This window comes from Nerophis ophidion, linkage group LG05, assembly GCF_033978795.1.
Source record: "Nerophis ophidion isolate RoL-2023_Sa linkage group LG05, RoL_Noph_v1.0, whole genome shotgun sequence".
NCBI lineage: Eukaryota > Metazoa > Chordata > Actinopteri > Syngnathiformes > Syngnathidae > Nerophis > Nerophis ophidion.
In genome coordinates this window covers 9,292,915-9,310,186 of record NC_084615.1, presented here as the reverse complement: position 1 = coordinate 9,310,186, position 17,272 = coordinate 9,292,915, and the positions used below count along the sequence as shown (strand labels likewise).

Below are 17,272 nucleotides of genomic sequence, written 5' to 3'. Positions count from 1 at the left end.
CGGATAAGCGGAAGAAGATGGATGGATGGATGGATAATTAACACCTAGAAAACATGATAACATTCCAACCTAATAATAGCCTATCTGCTACGTGAAGCGTTACTTAACATGTGTGGAATGGTAAACGCAGGACATGGAAGCATTTAAAACCCGAGCACAGGGAACAGCGTGGAAGATTTCCATCAATACTGAAATGTCGCCTGGACGCGGGACGAACCCGCTCATGCATCTTCATGATGACTTTCAGCCCGTTTTGCACCATCGGCATCGTAATTAGTGAATTTCAGAGCGTAACAATCCATCCGGCGCTCATCTCCATGATGGCTGCGGACGCCCGGGAGAGAAATCAATCTGGGGTATTGGCGTTTACCTGGAGTCACCTCATCAGGCTGCCTCAGATGTGATTCCCAGCTGCACGTTTAGAGCAATGAAAACAAAACAAAAATAGCAGGAGTGTCTTTTCTTTATTTTTATTTTTTTTTACACTTAAAGGCCTACTGAAAGCCACTACTAGCGACCACGCAGTCTGATAGTTTATATATCAATGATGAAATATTAACATTGCAACACATGCCATCACGGCCGGGTTAGTTTACTAAATTGCAATTTAAAATTTTGCGGCGAAATATAAACGTCTCGGTATGATGACGCGTGCCAGCTATTAGCTCGTCTGTTTTCATCGCGAAATTCCACAATTTTCTGGACATCTGTGTTGCTGAATCTATTGCAATTTGTTCAATGGACAATGGAGACATCAAAGAAGAAAGCTGTAGGTGGGAAGCGGGGTATTGCAGCCGCCTTTAGCAACACAAACACAGCCGGTGTTTCCTTGTTTACATTCCGGAAAGATCACGGTGAAGCTTTACTATGGAACAGAGCGGTCAAGCGAACACGGTTGGATTGGACCACACACGGGCGGCATAGTTCGGTTGGTAGAGCGGCCGTGCCAGCAACTTGGGGGTTGCAGGTTTGATTCCCACTTCCGCCATCCTAGTCACTGCCGTTGTGTCCTTGGGCAAGACACTTTACCCACCTGTACCACCCACACTGGTTTAAATGTAACTTAGATATTGGGTTTCACTATGTAAAGCGCTTTGAGTCACTAGAGAAAAGCGCTATATCAATATAATTCACTTCACTTCACACACAAAGTACAGTGTATTATGCAGCGATCATTTCAAAAGATCGTGTTTCGAAGAGGGTCCCTTGCGAAGGGCAGAGATGGGCATCGCCACTACCCGTCGACTGGTGCTGAAGAAAGGTGCGGGGCCGACCTTCAGGTGGTACAGGTACGACCATATAATCTCACTAAAACACTAGTAACACAATAAGCAGATAAGGGATTTTCCAGGATTATCCTAGTAAATGTGTCTAATAACATCTGAATCGCTCTCACTGCCCTGGCCTTTTTTTTTCCTGGTCCTTCACTCTCACTTTCCTCATCCCCGAATCTTTCATCCTCGCTCAAATTAATGGGGAAATTGTCGCTTTTTCGGTCTGAATCGCTCTCGCTGCTGGTGGCCGTGATTGTAAACAATGTTCAGATGTGAGGAGCTCCACAACCAGTGACGTCACGTGCACATCGTCTGCTACTTCCGGTACAGGCAAGGCTTTTTTATCAGCGACCAAAAGTTGCCAACTTTATGGTGGCTGTTCTCTACTAAATCCTTTCAGCAAAAATATGGCAATATGGCGAAATGATCAAGTATGACACATAGAATGGACCTGCTATCCCCGTTTAAATAAGAAAATCTCATTTCAGTAGGCCTTTAAATAACCACAGAGGACAGATTCAACAGACTGTGCTGACGTCTGCAGTGACAATCACAACACTGTGAAATTATTTAACACATTTTTTTTACCAACCATTTTGCATACATAACATATTTGTAAAAGAAGTATAAAACTGGCGTGCTGTATTTAGTTAGCGCAGGCAGCATGAAGCAGGGCTTTTATTGTGAAGATAGGAAATGTGCAGTCGGCCTTTAGAGTTTTGACGGAAGGTACGGCGCGAAAGTCTGTTGAAATAAAAAGTGTTTCTCGCCTTCCTCTCGGTCATATTTTCATAATAATGATCTTGCAGCAGCCAGCGTCATCTCACAAGATCCTCCGGTACCGTGAATGTCATTTAAGTGACGTCTTGGTGAAGACTGATGATCACTAATTTTTAGGTCTATTTTTTTTTAAAGCCTGGCTGGAGATCGACTGACACACCCCCCGCGGTCGACTGGTAGCTCGCGATCGACGTAATGGGCACCCCTGCTGTATATAAAACGTGTTTGTATAAAACATTGGAGGCTTTTGAAATTGGAGTGCAATCTCCGGGTTGGGGAGGAGACCCTGCCCCAAGTGGAGGAGTTCAAGTACCTAGGAGTCTTGTTCACGAGTGAGTGAAGAGTGGATCGTGAGATGGACAGGCGGATCGGTGCGGCGTCTTCAGTAATGCGGACGTTTTACCGATCCATTGTGGTGAAGAAGGAGCTGAGCCGGAAGGCAAAGCTCTCGATTTACCGGTCGATCTACGTTCCCATCTTCACCTATGGTCATGAGCTTTGGGTCATGACCGAAAGGACAAGATCACGGGTACAATTAAATGAGTTTAGGGCTCTCCCTTAGAGATAGGGTGAGAAGTTCTGTCATCCGGGAGGAACTCAAAGTAAAGCCGCGGCTCCTCCACATCGAGAGGAGCCAGATGAGGTGGTTCTGGCATCTGGTCAGGATGCCACCTGAACGCCTCCATAGGGAGGTGTTTAGGGCACGTCTGATTGTTAGGAAGCCACGGGGAAGACCCAGGACAGGTTGGGAAGACTATGTCTACCCAGCTAGCCTGGGAACGCCTTGGGATCCACCAGGAAGAGCTGGACCAAGTGGCTGGGGAGAGGGAAGTATGGGCTTCCCTGCTTAGGCTGCTGCCCCCACGACCCAACCTCGGATGGATGGTTTTGAAATTGTTTTAGAAGGCTTTCAAGGCTACAACGTTAGCGTTTTTTTTATCATCTTTAGAATTGTAAAACAAAGTCATGTGTGTTCTTGTCTCCCATAATGATTGTGAAGTATGTGCAACATTTAAAAAAGTGCACTTTAATGCTAAAATGCTACTTGATAACTTTTACAGATAATAAAAGGTTTCATGATGGTTTGACAGCAAAAACCTCCAGTGTGTTTACTGCAAGCTAACCTCTGGTTGGACACACATGGATTAAAAGTAAGAAGATGTGAGGAATATAGGACTAGTAAGTGCTTTGATCCTGGTGTTGGGATGGGGAGCTTCTGGCCTCCAACAAACACTAATTGGGCTTTAATGAGGTTGGCCGCCTGTGGATGAGTCGATACAGTTCATCCCGATTATCATGCAGAGCAGAGATCCAAGGATGACTCGTGGTGGAGCTTTTTTCTTGCTTCCACTGTGATTGGGAATGAAGAAAACTACGGAGGTTCATTTGTGTCTTTATTTTTTGGACACTGAATTTATGTAAATGAATATTTTGCATTTGAATTTTGTCAACTGAACATCAAGTTATGCTGACAACTTCAGTGTTCTAAAATTCAGTGTAAAGCACTTCAGCGTATGAAAATTCAATAATGGATTTTTTATACTGTAATGTATTTTCAACAAAATTGTCAGCATAATTTAATGTAAAATAATTCAGTTCACAGGCCTCGAATTTTAACTGTTTAAGGTCGCCTCTGATTGATTGAAACTTTTATTAGAAGATTGCACAGTACAGAACATATTTTCATAACATGCTCACTACTGCCTACTTTATGTTGTTATATTCTTATTTTACTGTTATATTGTTATTCCCATTGTTTTTATTCTTTTTGTAATATTTCTTTATTTTGTTTCCTTTTAAAACCCCCATTATTTACGTTTTACTCTTTTTTAAATTGATCTCAACTCTGTACACTCCTGCTGGAATTTTAATTTTCCTGAAGGAACTCACCTGAAGGAATCAATAAAGTACTATCTATCTATCTATCTATATTCCGTACAATTGACCACTAAATGGTAACACCTGAATATGTTTTTCAAATTGTTTAAGTCGGGGTCCACGTTAATCAATTCATGGTACAAATATATACTATATGCATAATATATATACACACACATATATATATATATATATATATATATATATATATATATATATATATATATATATTAAGGATGCCCCGAAATGAAAATGTGTGGCCGAAGCCGGATAAAATTTAAACGCTTGGCCAAAGGCTGAATACCGAATAATGAATGTAGTTTTTCACAATTTTTTTTATATTGCATAAATAGCCTAGAATAAATATTTAGACATGTTTTTCAAATAAAGTAATTTTTTTTATTGAATATTGACATTTTTTTAATAATCCAGTAGCCTTTGCTTTTCAAAAGCACAAAGTTTTTCATTTATATTAGGCCTTCAAACAAAACCATGCATTCCCCCCAAAAAACAAAGTGCATTAAAGTGGATAAACCCACAACAAAAGAATTATTGTCCTTTTGGCAAAAGTCTACTTAGCCACAGTAGATATGCTAATAATGTAAACAGAAGGCTCAAGTAAATCTCAATTAAGTGTGTGCTTGTAACCTCATACACTTATACAGGTAGCCTACACAACAGGCTAATAATGTAAACCAATGGTTCCCAAACTTTTGCAGGCTGGCGCCCCCCTTGGCTCCCCGGTGAATTCCTAGCGCCCCCCTCCCCACAGACACATATGGAAACTTTATTCTGGACCAAAAAAATAAAACCATGTAAAATACAGCATTTTATCGCATTTCATAAATAGGCCTACTTAAAGACAAAAATGACAACATTGAAGGTATGAAAAGCAATTTACCCTCTCACCTATTCATTTTCTTCCATTTACTCACAGAAAATGGTGGTGGACGTGATCTAAGGCACGCCACCCTCGCCACCCACACAATGACACACGCACACACACACACATGCACACACAGGTACAAAGTCATACACATTCGTAACAATATATATCAGTGAATGCACCACCCTAACCAGCTCAACACAACACAACACGGCGCGTTCTGGCGAGTCCCCAATTTCATGTTGACTTGAACTCAAGATGATGTTGACCGCCAGAATGCGGTTTTCATTATAAGATAAAATTCTGAACATTACAAGCTTGAAATTACAAACCTGATCTTTTGCTTTTGTAGTCTATGCTGTCGGATCTGACTGGGCCAGAGCGGCGTGTGGTAACCGGACCCTGATGCGTCGTCCACTGACTCGTCCTGCTGCACGTGTTGTGTACAAATCGTCAAACAAACGTTCGAACTTCTGACTTCGACTTCGGACTGCCGCCCCCCTACCGCCCCCTTCTTCCTCACCGCCCCCCCCAGATCTTTCCACCGCCCCCACCGCCCACTTTGGGAACCACATTGTAAACAGAGGCCCCACTAAATCTCAATAAGTGTGTGCTTGTAACCTCATACACTTATACAGGTACACAACATATTCCAACGTCACTGCACGTTCATTGATTGCGTCACCGCGTCAAAAAATTGCGTCACACGCCACTATTCGGCCTTCTTTTTAACTCATTCCACCGTAGGCCGAATGTGGCCTTTTTTCCCATATTCGGCCGAATATATTAGTTCACCGATTAATCGGTGCATCCCTAATATATATATATATATATATATATATATATATATATATATATATATGTAACCTGCCTTCCGCCCGATTGTAGCTGAGATAGGCGCCAGCGCCCCCCGCGACCCCGAAAGGGAATAAGCGGTAGAAAATGGATGGATGGATATATATATATATATATATATATATATATATATATATATATATATATATGGATATATATATATATATATATATGGATATATATATATATATATATATATATATATATATATATATATATATATATATATATATATATATATATATATATATATATATATGTACATACATACATACATACATACATATATATATATAAAGCCATGAAAGCCAAATATTAAAAATTTGGCTTTCATGGCATTCTCGGGCAAAAAGGTTCCCGACCCCTTCCCTAAATGGTGGTCAGTTTTTAGGGCATTGTTGCAAACGGCAAAGGCGGTCGAGGCAGTTGAGCCCTGAGTTCACAATATTCCAACGCAAAAAATGTAGTTGCATAAATTCAGTGTCAAAAAAAAAAAAACTTTCATAAAAAAGACACAAAAGCACAGGAATCTGGGAATAGGATTAGCTCGGTGATGGCAATTTGTTCTGAAGTCAGTTCAACTGAGTTATACGGGACTATTTTTCTTTTTACGGACGCTATCTGTCTGGGCGATGAGGTCATACATATATGTTGGTATAGTCATGTTTGGTATGTGGAGGAATGTTGTAATCTGACAAGAAAGCACGGAAGAGAATATTGCACACGGCTGACAGGGGAGCTGCAAAACAATACACGAGTGTGTGTGTGTGTGTGTGTGTACCTTGCAAGGGCACATCAGAGCCAGTCTGGGAGGAGCTGCCACCTGCAGCTTTGGCACTTTTCTTTTCAGCCATAATCTAGGGAAAGGGAGAGAACAAAAATATAGTGTATAGAAAAATAATAATAGTACTCAGCTGGGATAGGCTCTGGCTTACATGCGACCCTTGTGAGGAGAAGGGTTATAAAAAAACTGGATGGATGGATAATAAGAAATATAATATCATAGGCCAGACGTGCAAAACCAAACAAATAAGCAGAGTGAGATAAAATGGTTAGACTTAGACTTCCTTTTATTGTCATTCCAATTTGAACTTTGCAGTAGTGAAGTGAAGTGAATTATATTTATATAGCGCTTTTCTCACGTGACTCAAAGCGCTTTACATAGTGACACCCAATATCTAAGTTACATTTAAACCAGTGTGGGTGGCACTGGGAGCAGGTGGGTAAAGTGTCTTGCCCAAGGACACAACGGCAGTAACTAGGATGGCACAAGCGGGAATCGAACCTGCAACCCTCAAGTTGCTGGCACGGCCACTCTACCAACCGAGCTATGCCGCCCGGTACAACAGTACAGATAAGAACAGGGGTCACCAACCTTTTTGAAAGCAAGAGCTACTTCTTGGGTACTGATTAATGCGAAGGGCTACCAGTTTGATACACACTTAAATAAATTGCCAGAAATAGCCAATTTGCTCAATTTACCTTTAATTCAATGTTATTATTAATAATTAATGATATTTATCTTTGTGGAAACACTAATCATCTTAATGATTTCTCACAATAAATATATATTTTTGATGACATGTTTTAAATCGGTTAAAATCCAATCTGCACTTTGTTAGAATATATAACAAATTGGAGCAAGCTATATTTCTAACAAAGACAAATCCTTATTTCTTCTAGATTTTCCAGAGCAAAAATTTGAAAAGATATTCAAAAGACTTTGAAATAAGATTTAAATTTGATTCTACAGATTTTCTAGATTTGCCAGAATAATTGTTTTGAATTTTAATCATAAGTTTGAAGAAATATTTCACAAATATTCTTCGTCGAAAAAACAGAAGCTAAAATGAAGAATTTAATTAAAATGTATTTATTTTACTTTGCAATAAAAAAATAGAAATGTACTTGAACATTGATTTAAATTGTCAGGAAAGAAGAGGAAGGAATTTAAAAGGTAAAAAAGTATGTTTAATCATTTTTAAGGTTGTATTTTTTCTGTAAAATTGTCTTTCTGAAAGTTATAAGAAGCAAATAAAATAAAAAAATAAATGAATTTATTTAAAGAAGTGAAGACCAAGTCTTTAAAATATTTTTTGGGATTTTCAAATTCTATTTGAGTTTTGTCTCTCTTAGAATTAAAAATGTCGAGCAAAGCGAGACCAGCTTGCTAGTAAATAAATACAATTTAAAAAATAGAGGCAGCTCACTGGTAAGTGCTGCTATTTGAGCTATTTTTAGAACAGGCCAGCGGGCGACTCATCTGGTCCTTACGGGCGACCTGGTGCCCGCGGGCACCGCGTTGGTGACCCCTGTGTTAGCTCATGGAAAAACAACAAGGTGCAGATATAAATAAATAGATTACTGTACGGATAAATATATTGCACTTTTGCATATGCATCCAGGTTTATGGATGTATGTTATATTGTCTTTTTTATTCCAGCGAGTTAATCCATTTTTTGGGGAGAGTTGAGAGGATTATTTTAATGCAGGGGTAGGGAACCTATGGCTCTAGAGCCAGATGTGGCTCTTTTGATGACTGCATCTGGCTTAACGCGAACGCGATAATTATGAATAATTTTGCTGGTAATCACAGTGCTAAAAATAATGTGCAAAATACAAAACATTCTCATGCATTTAAATCCATCCATCAGTTTTTTACCGCACCTGTTCAAGAAGTCGCATTAATGATAAGAAGTATTTTATGTCATGATGCGGGGGGGTTGCAGCTTGTCGTTCTCCCAAGAAGGCAGACGGACTACTCGGGACACTGCATTTAGGTAAAAACATGATTTAAATTTAACTAAAAAAATATACGAACAAAAATCGCAACTTGGGCTAAAAAAACAAAGCTAACGCATAAACAGACGAAGAACATAAATCAAACAAAACTTACTTGGCATGGCATGAAGCACGAAACTATGGCAAGGCATGAAACAAGTCAGCACAGGGCGACTGACTGGCAAAGACGAGCTTAAATACTGCCTCTGATTAGTGCTCGGGAAGCAGGTGAGCGGGTATTTTGTCCACCAGAGACAGATGGACAAAATGAGTAACCATGGAAACCAGACAAGAGAGTGGAAAAAAAACAGGAACTTAAAGAGTCCAAAGGACAAACAGCACATGGCCAAATAAAAACATGATCAACAGACATGACATTTTATTTATCATTAGTTAGCTTCAGAATAACAATGTTATTAAAAAAGAATAAGAGACTTATTATACTCTAAAAATGTTGGTCTTACTTAAAAATGCACGCATTTAGTTGTATTCAGTGTTAAAAAATATCTCACGGAAATACATTTTGAAATATTTGGCTTTCAGCCAAAAAGGTTCCCGACCCCTGTTTTAATGCGTTCAAGAGTCTTACGGCCTGAGGGAAGAAGCTATTACAGAACCTGGAGGTTCTGCTACGGAGGCTGCAGAACCTTTTTCTGGAGTCCAGCAGTGAACACGCTTAGGTAACAGAGCCTAAATAAAAAGGACAACATTGTAATCTTTAAAGTGGTTTTATAAGAGTGACCCCAAGCTGAGATTATCGGATAAAACTAATCGAGTTATGAATCCTAATCGAGTTATGAGTGTGAAAGCTACTGAACCGGAGCAAATGCTGATTAAAAAAAAATGTTCCATCCCACTTCCTGAGGCTGAGAAAGTGGAGAGGAAGTGACACAGTTAGTATTCACAACTCTGCTGCATTTTCTTAAGGAGTACGGTTTGTTTGGTTGTGAACGTCATCATCCTCAGCCTGACCTGGACCGCGAGAGCAGTGCTTCTCAACCGTTTTTTTCCGTGATGTAGAACTTCTTTTTAATTCAAGTACCCCCTAATCAGAGCAAAGCGTTTTTGGTTGAAGAAAAGAGATAAAGGGTCTTCACGGTGGCAGAGGGGTTAGTGCGTCTGCCTCACAATACCAAGGTCCTGCGGTCCAACACTAAATGGTCCCTAGTGTGTGAATTTTGTCTGTCTATCTGCGTTGGCCCTGTGATGAGGTGGCGACTTGTCCAGGGTGTACATCGCCTTCCGCCCGCGACCCCAGAAAGGAATAAGCGGTAGAAAATGAATGGATGGAAAAAGAGATAAAGAAGTAAAATACAGCACTATGTCATCAGTTTTTCTGATTTATTAAACTGTATAACAGTGCAAAATATTGCTCATTTGTAGTGGTCTTTCTTCAACTATTTGGAAAAAAAGATATAAAAATATCTAAAAACTTGTTGAACAATAAACAAGTGAAGTTTTCTACACATCGAAGTAATCATCCACTTAAAATCCCCTCTTTGGGGATTGTAATAGAGATCCATCTGGATTCATCAACTTCATTCTAAACATTTCTTCACAAAAAAAAAAAGAAATCTTTAACATCAATATTTATGGAACATGTCCATAAAAAAATCTAGCTGCCAACACTGAATATTGCATTGTGTCATAACGTGGACTGTGGGGTTTGTTTTTTCGGAAGGCAAAGGAAAGTTGGCGCGGGCAAGACGTGAAGGTAGTGTTGCGATCCATGACTCGGATCTTCAAATCCATCCATCCATCCATCCATCATCTTCCGCTTATCTGAGGTCGGGTCGCGGGGGCAACAGCCTAAGCAGGGAAACCCAGACTTCCCTCTCCCCAGCCACTTCGTCTAGCTCTTCCCGGGGGATCCCGAGGCGTTCCCAGGCCAGCCGGGAGACATAGTCTTCCCAACGTGTCCTGGGTCTTCCCCGTGGCCTCCTACCGGTTGGACGTGCCCTAAACACCTCCCTAGGGAGGCGTTCGGGTGGCATCCTGACCAGATGCCCGAACCACCTCATCTGGCTCCTCTCGATGTGAAGGAGCAGCGGCTTTACTTTGAGTTAGGACATAAATCACGGTCCCAAAAAGGAAAACCATTGCATCGAAAAGCAAATGTCTGATTTGCACCCCTGGTGGTGAAATCTATCAAAAAACAAGGTGGTACCAAAAAGGAGGGATTTTTCAAATTGAGTGTCGGTTTTAAAAGTGCTCCTACTGGCCAACATATGAAATAACAAGTGTGTGTAAGACATTGAAATGAGCCCCCTTTGGCCAAATTTAATAATAATAAAAAAAAAATGTATATAGAGATATACTGCAATAACTTGAAGTAAATAAATATTGAATTATTAGTGATTCCCAAAGCCCAAAAAAAGTCTGCGGGCTATAGAGCGTTTTCATTTCGGGCTCCAGTACTCTGGAATGCCCTCCCGGTAACAGTTCGAGATGCCACCACAGTAGAAGCATTTAAGTCTCACCTTAAAACTCATTTGTATACTCTAGCCTTTAAATAGACTCTCTTTTTAGACCAGTTGATCTGCCGTTTCTTTTCTTTTTCTCCTATGTCCCACTCTCCCTTGTGGAGGGGGTCCGGTCCGATCCGGTGGCCATGTACTGCTTGCCTGTGTATCAGCTGGGGACATCTCTGCGCTGCTGATCCGCCTCCGCTTGGGATGGTTTCCTGCTGGCTCTGCTGTGAACGGGACTCTCGCTGCTGTGTTGGATCCGCTTTGGACTGGACTCTCGCGACTGTGTTGGATCCATTATGGATTGAACTTTCACAGTATCATGTTAGACCCGCTCGAAATCCATTGCTTTCCTCCTCTCCAAGGTTCTCATAGTCATCATTGTCACCGACGTCCCACTGGGTGTGAGTTTTCCTTGCCCTTATGTGGGCCTACCGAGGATGTCGTAGTGGTTTGTGCAGCCCTTTGAGACACCAGTGATTTAGGGCTATATAAGTAAACATTGATTGATTGATTGATTGAAAAACAATTACAAACAAAAAATTTATCACAAAACTCTGTGTTACATTGAGTTCAGTTCGTTCTGTGAGAGGACAAAAGCTGTCTTTGATCTTACCGAACAAAAGGTTTGTCAAACTCCACTGTGTAGGATGGGAGGAGACAAAAGGGGTTCGGTTTCTTTGATGTATTGTAATCCACAAAGATTTTGTTGGATTGATCGATTAAAACTTGTATTAGTAGATTGCACAGTACAGTACATATTCCGTACAATTGGCCGCTAAATAGTAACACCCGAATAAGTCCTTCAACTTGTTCAACTCGGGGTCCACGTAAATCAATTCATGGTAAATGTCTTGACCCGAGAACTACAAAGTGGAGAGGAAGCAGGACCAGATTCCCCTACAGCAGGGGTGTCAAATTCAAATACTGAGTGGGCCAAAATTTAAAACTGAACAAAGCCGCGGGCCAAGGTTGAACAAATTAACCTTTTAATAGGGACCCAAACCAGTTTTGCATTGAATATTGAACAAGCAAGGCTTATATAACTTTATAGTGACATGCAAAATTGAGTTTCAAATAATAATAATAATAATTAAAAAATATCTATTTGCAGCCTTCTGAGGTAAATATCAAAATATATTGTAGTGTCCCGAAAGAGTTAGTGCTGCAAGGGGACTCGGTATTTGTTCTGTTGTGTTTATGTTAGGTTACACTGCGGATGTTCTCCTGAAATGTGTTTGTCATTGTTGTTTGGTGTGAGTTCACAGTGTGGTGCATATATCTGTAACAGTGTTAAAGTTGTTTATACGGCCACCCTCAGTGTGACCTGTATGCAGAGGTGGGGTAGTAACGCACTACATTTACTCCGTTACATCTACTTGAGTAACTTTTGGGATAAATTGTATTTCCAAGAGTAGTTTTTATGCAACATACTTTTACTTTTACTTGAGTATATTTATAGAGAAGAAACGCTACTTTTACTCCGCTCCATTTATCTACATTCAGCTCGCTACTCGCTACTTTTTTATCGATCTATTAATGTTTGTTTTGGTTTTTCAAAGTAGGATCCATGCATGCCTGCGTTTTAGCAATCACATGCAGTCACTGGTGACGTTGGACCAATCAAACAGAGCCAGGCGGTCACATGACCGTGATATTGGGGTGTTACCATTTAGTGGTCAATTGTACGGAATATGTACTGTACTGTGCAATCTACTGATAGAAGTTTCAATCAATCAATCAAAAGTGTAAAGGAAAAAATACATTTTTTATTTCAACCGTACTTCCCGTCAAAAGCCTAAAGACTGATCGCACAGTTCACAATGACTCATTTTCAGAGTTATTCTAGCAAACAAGCAAGTAAACCCCATCGGGGGGATGGCTGTGTGTTACATTGTTATTTTGACGGATAAAAAAAAAAAAAAAGGCAAAATGGCTAAACTAAATCTAACAGTTCCATTTACAATTTGACAAATACATAACTCAAGGATCTTTCTAACCCAGGGGTCACCAACGCGGTGCCCGCGGGCACCAGGTCGCCCGTAAGGACCAGATGAGTCGCCCGCTGGTCTGTTCTAAAAATAGCTCAAATAGCAGCACTTACCAGTGAGCTGCCTCTATTTTTTTTTTTTTTCCATTTACTAGTAAGCTGGTCTCGCTTTGCTGGACAGTTTTAATTCTAAGAGGGACAAAACTCAAATAGAATTTGAAAATCCAAGAAAATATTTTAAAGACTTGGTCTTCACTTGTTTAAATAAATTCATTTATTTTTTTACTTTGCTTCTTATAACTTTCAGAAAGACCATTTTAGAGAAAAAATACAACCTTAAAAATTATTTTTGGATTTTTGAACACATATACCTTTTTACCTTTGAAATTCCTTCCTCTTCTTTCCTGACAATTTAAATCAATGATCAAGTATTTTTTTTTATTGTAAAGAATAATAAATACATTTTAATTAAATTTTTCATTTTAGCTTCTGTTTTTTCGACGAAGAATATTTGTGAAATATTTCTTCAAGCTTATTACGATTAAAATTCAAAAAAAATTATTCTGGCAAATGTAGAAAATCTGTAGAATCAAATTTAAATCTTATTTCAAAGTCATTTGAATTTCTTTAAAAAAAAAATTCTGGAAAATCTAGAAGAAATAATGATTTGTCTTTGTTAGAAATATAGCTTGGTCCAATTTGTTATATATTCTAACAAAGTGCAGATTGGATTTTAACCTATTTAAAACTTGTCATCAAAAATATATATTTATTGTGAGAAATCATTAAGATGATCAGTGTTTCCACAAAGATAAATATCATTAATTATTAATAATAATAAAGAGTTAAAGGTAAATTGAGCAAATTGGCTATTTCTGGCAATTTATTTAAGTGTGTATCAAACTGGTAGCCCTTCGCATTAATCAGTACCAAAGAAGTAGCTCTTGCTTTCAAAAAGGTTGGTGACCCCTGAGCTAAAATACTAAAATTAATTTTAATGAGGAAAAATTACTAATGATGCTCCATAATTTTTTTTATTTAATTTTTTTTTAAAAAGATTCGATTTAGCTAGTTTTTTTCTTCATTTTTTTCGGTTGAATATTGAATTTTAAAGATTTTTAAAGATTTTTCGGTTGAATATTGAATTTTAAAGATTTGAAATTGAAGCTAAACTATGTTTCAAAATTTAATTTAAATTTTTTTCCCTGTTTTCTCCTCTTTTAAACCGTTAAATTAAGTGTTTTTTTCATCATCTATTCTCGACAAAAAAACCTTCCGTAAAAGGAAAAAAATGTACGACGGAATGACAGACAGAATTACCCATTTTATATCTATATATCTATATATATATATATATATCCATTTCCTACCGCTTGTCCCTTTCGGGGTCGTGGGGGCATTTTGGGCGGAAGGCAGGGTACACCCTGGACAAGTCACAACCTCATCACAGGGCTATATATATATATATATATATATATATATATGTAGATTTATTTATTAAAGGTAAATTGAGCAAATTGGCTATTTCTGGCAAATTATTTAAGTGTGTATCAAACTGGTAGCCCTTCGCATTAATCAGTACCCAGGAAGTAGCTCTTGCTTTCAAAAAGGTTGGTGACCCCTGAGCTAAAAGGTAATGCTAACTGTCAGGAGTTTTGTCATCATTACATCCCTGCAATATAGTCTTCTTTCCCAGGGACAAAAACCAAACACCGTGTCTCAGTAGTTGTAGTTCTGATTGGATCCCTGCCTTCATGTTGGATAGATTCCTCACTTATCTCATCCGCCTAAAGACGACATTAAATATGATTGGATTTCGTCTCCGTCAATTATTTTTGTCTCGTTTTTACTGCCAGTAATTGCATCATACATTTTCGTAAACGTGCATTTGTTGTGATTCGTTATCGTCCTACTTTAGTCAGCGACAAATAGGTCGCTGACGATAACCAGGACAAACATTTTTAGTCAAAGAAATTAACACCTGATAACCACACTTTGATGAGCTCACTGGCAGTCAGCTCAGTATCTTAAATGCTAACATGAAAACAAAATACCGTATTTCCTTGAATTGCCACCGGCTATATAGTATGCGCCTGACTAGAATTACTGCCGGGTCAAACTCGTTTCGCAAAATAATTAGCACATGCTTAGCATTACCGCCGGCTCAGGATTAACGCCGGGTCAAAGTCGTTTCGCAAAATATTATTTTTATTAGCGCATGTCTAGAATTTCCACCGGGTCAAACTCGTCACGTCACTCGTGACATGACGAGTTTGACCCGGTGGAAAATGGAGTTGTCACGTGTGGGTCGCATTTTACTGCGGGATCGTTCCTCCAGTGCAAACATGGACACTCCGGACAACAACGAAAAGGTAAGATGATTTAATAACACAAACACTGGTACAAAAACAGACGAAATAGACAAAAGAAACGCGTGCCGAACGCACGGAAGCTAATGCTAATGCTAGCACAGGTTCAGGAAACAAGAAGAGCATACGTGATTGTTGCTTACCGCAAACAGGGTGACCAAGACCGACTGACCGGACAAGGCAGGCTTAAATAGGAAAGGAATTAACAAAAACAGGTGTGCATCTGGAACCCGCAGCAGGTGAAATTAACACGTTACCATGGTGACCAAACTAACTCACAAGGTACACAAACAACAAAGGGAGTTCAAACTGACAGAAAATAACCGAACTAAACATGATCCAGACCACGGATCATGACTGGAGGAGGCTGATTTCAATCATTTGAAATCGCATAAAGGGAAGAAGATTAAGAGCTATTCAGTAGGATTTAAGGTCCCCGGCAACCTCAAAGGGAATGAGCGGTAGAAAATGGATGGATAGATGGATAATGCGCCCTATAACCCGGTTGTCCGGCTTATCCCTGACAGTTTGGCTATGTTTTAGTTTTTTCCTCTGCATGAGTCGCCCGCTGGCCTGTTCTAAAAATAGCTCAAATAGCAGCACTTACCAGTGAGCTGCCTCTATTTTTTTTTTTCATTTACTAGCAAGCTGGTCTCGCTTTGCTGGAAATTCTGCGGGCTATAGAGCGTTTTCCGTTCGGGCTCCAGTATTCTGGAATGCCCTCCCGGTAACAGTTCGAGATGCTACCTCAGTAGAAGCATTTAAGTCTCACCTTAAAACTCATCTGTATACTCTAGCCTTTAAATAGACCTCCTTTTTAGACCAGTTGATCTGCCGCTTCTTTTCTTTCTCCTATGTCCCCCCCTCCCTTGTGGAGGGGGTCCGGTCCGATGACCATGGATGAAGTACTGGCTGTCCAGAGTCGAGACCCAGGATGGACCGCTCGTCGGGACCCAGGATGGACCGCTCGCCTGTATCGGTTGGGGACATCTCTACGCTGCTGATCCGCCTCCGCTTGAGATGGTCTCCTGTGGACGGGACTCTCGCTGCTGTCTTGGATCCGCTTTGAACTGAACTCTCGCGGCTGTGTTGGAGCCACTATGGATTGAACTTTCACAGTATCATGTTAGACCCGCTCGACATCCATTGCTTTCGGTCCCCTAGAGGGGGGGGGTTGCTCACATCTGAGGTCCTCTCCAAGGTTTCTCATAGTCAGCATTGTCACTGGCGTCCCACTGGATGTGAATTCTCCCTGCCCACTGGGTGTGAGTTTTCCTTGCCCTTTTGTGGGTTCTTCCGAGGATGTTGTAGTCGTAATGATTTGTGCAGTCCTTTGAGACATTTGTGATTTGGGGCTATATAAATAAACATTGATTGATTGATTGATGTGTCTTTGTTTCCTCTGTGTGTGTAGTATTTCCTGTCAGCGCTCTTATTTTGTCTGTTTCCTGTGTTTCTCCCCGGGCGCTGTTTCCCCTCAGCACCTGGCCACACCTGGTGTCAATCAGCCCGCTCCTATTTTTTACCTGCTTTGTCTTCCAGTCAGGGCTAGATTATTGTCGTTGCTACTTGTGATGTCGTGTCAATGCAGCGTTGCGGTAAGCTATATTCGGTAGCTGTTTGTACCTTACTGTCTTTTGTTCCCTGCTTCCAGTTTTGTTTGTTCAAAGCCAAGTTTGTTATCCGCCTTGTGTGCGCTTTTTGTTTGTACCCTTTTGTTCGCTTTTTGTCTTAGAGTTTTATTAAATCATGTTTACCTGCAAAATGCCTGCCTACTTCTCTGCATCTTGGGGTTCGTCACAAACTAACTGACACCGGTGTGCCTTATATATGAAAAAAGATCAGCAACACACCATTCCTCGGCAATGTGCCTTATAATCCAGTGCACCCTATGATCCGGAAAATACGGTAAACAAAAAGGGTAATTGGAATGTAAATACTTCAAGGAAATTTGTGTTTTTTTTCCCTAGTTAAAGAATTCAAACAGACTG

At 39.9% G+C, this 17,272-nt stretch overlaps 1 protein-coding gene across 3 annotated transcripts in view; it reads right to left on the bottom strand.

Moving 5' to 3' along the window:
• LOC133552604 (amyloid beta precursor protein binding family B member 2) overlaps positions 1 to 17,272 on the bottom strand; it is a 179,389-nt gene that overhangs the window by 24,060 nt on the left and 138,057 nt on the right. For all 3 annotated transcript variants that reach the window (XM_061899890.1, XM_061899891.1, XM_061899892.1), the window contains one exon: positions 6,455 to 6,530. In XM_061899890.1, coding sequence (XP_061755874.1) covers positions 6,455 to 6,530 — 76 coding nt within the window. The remainder of the gene's footprint in view (positions 1 to 6,454; positions 6,531 to 17,272) is intronic.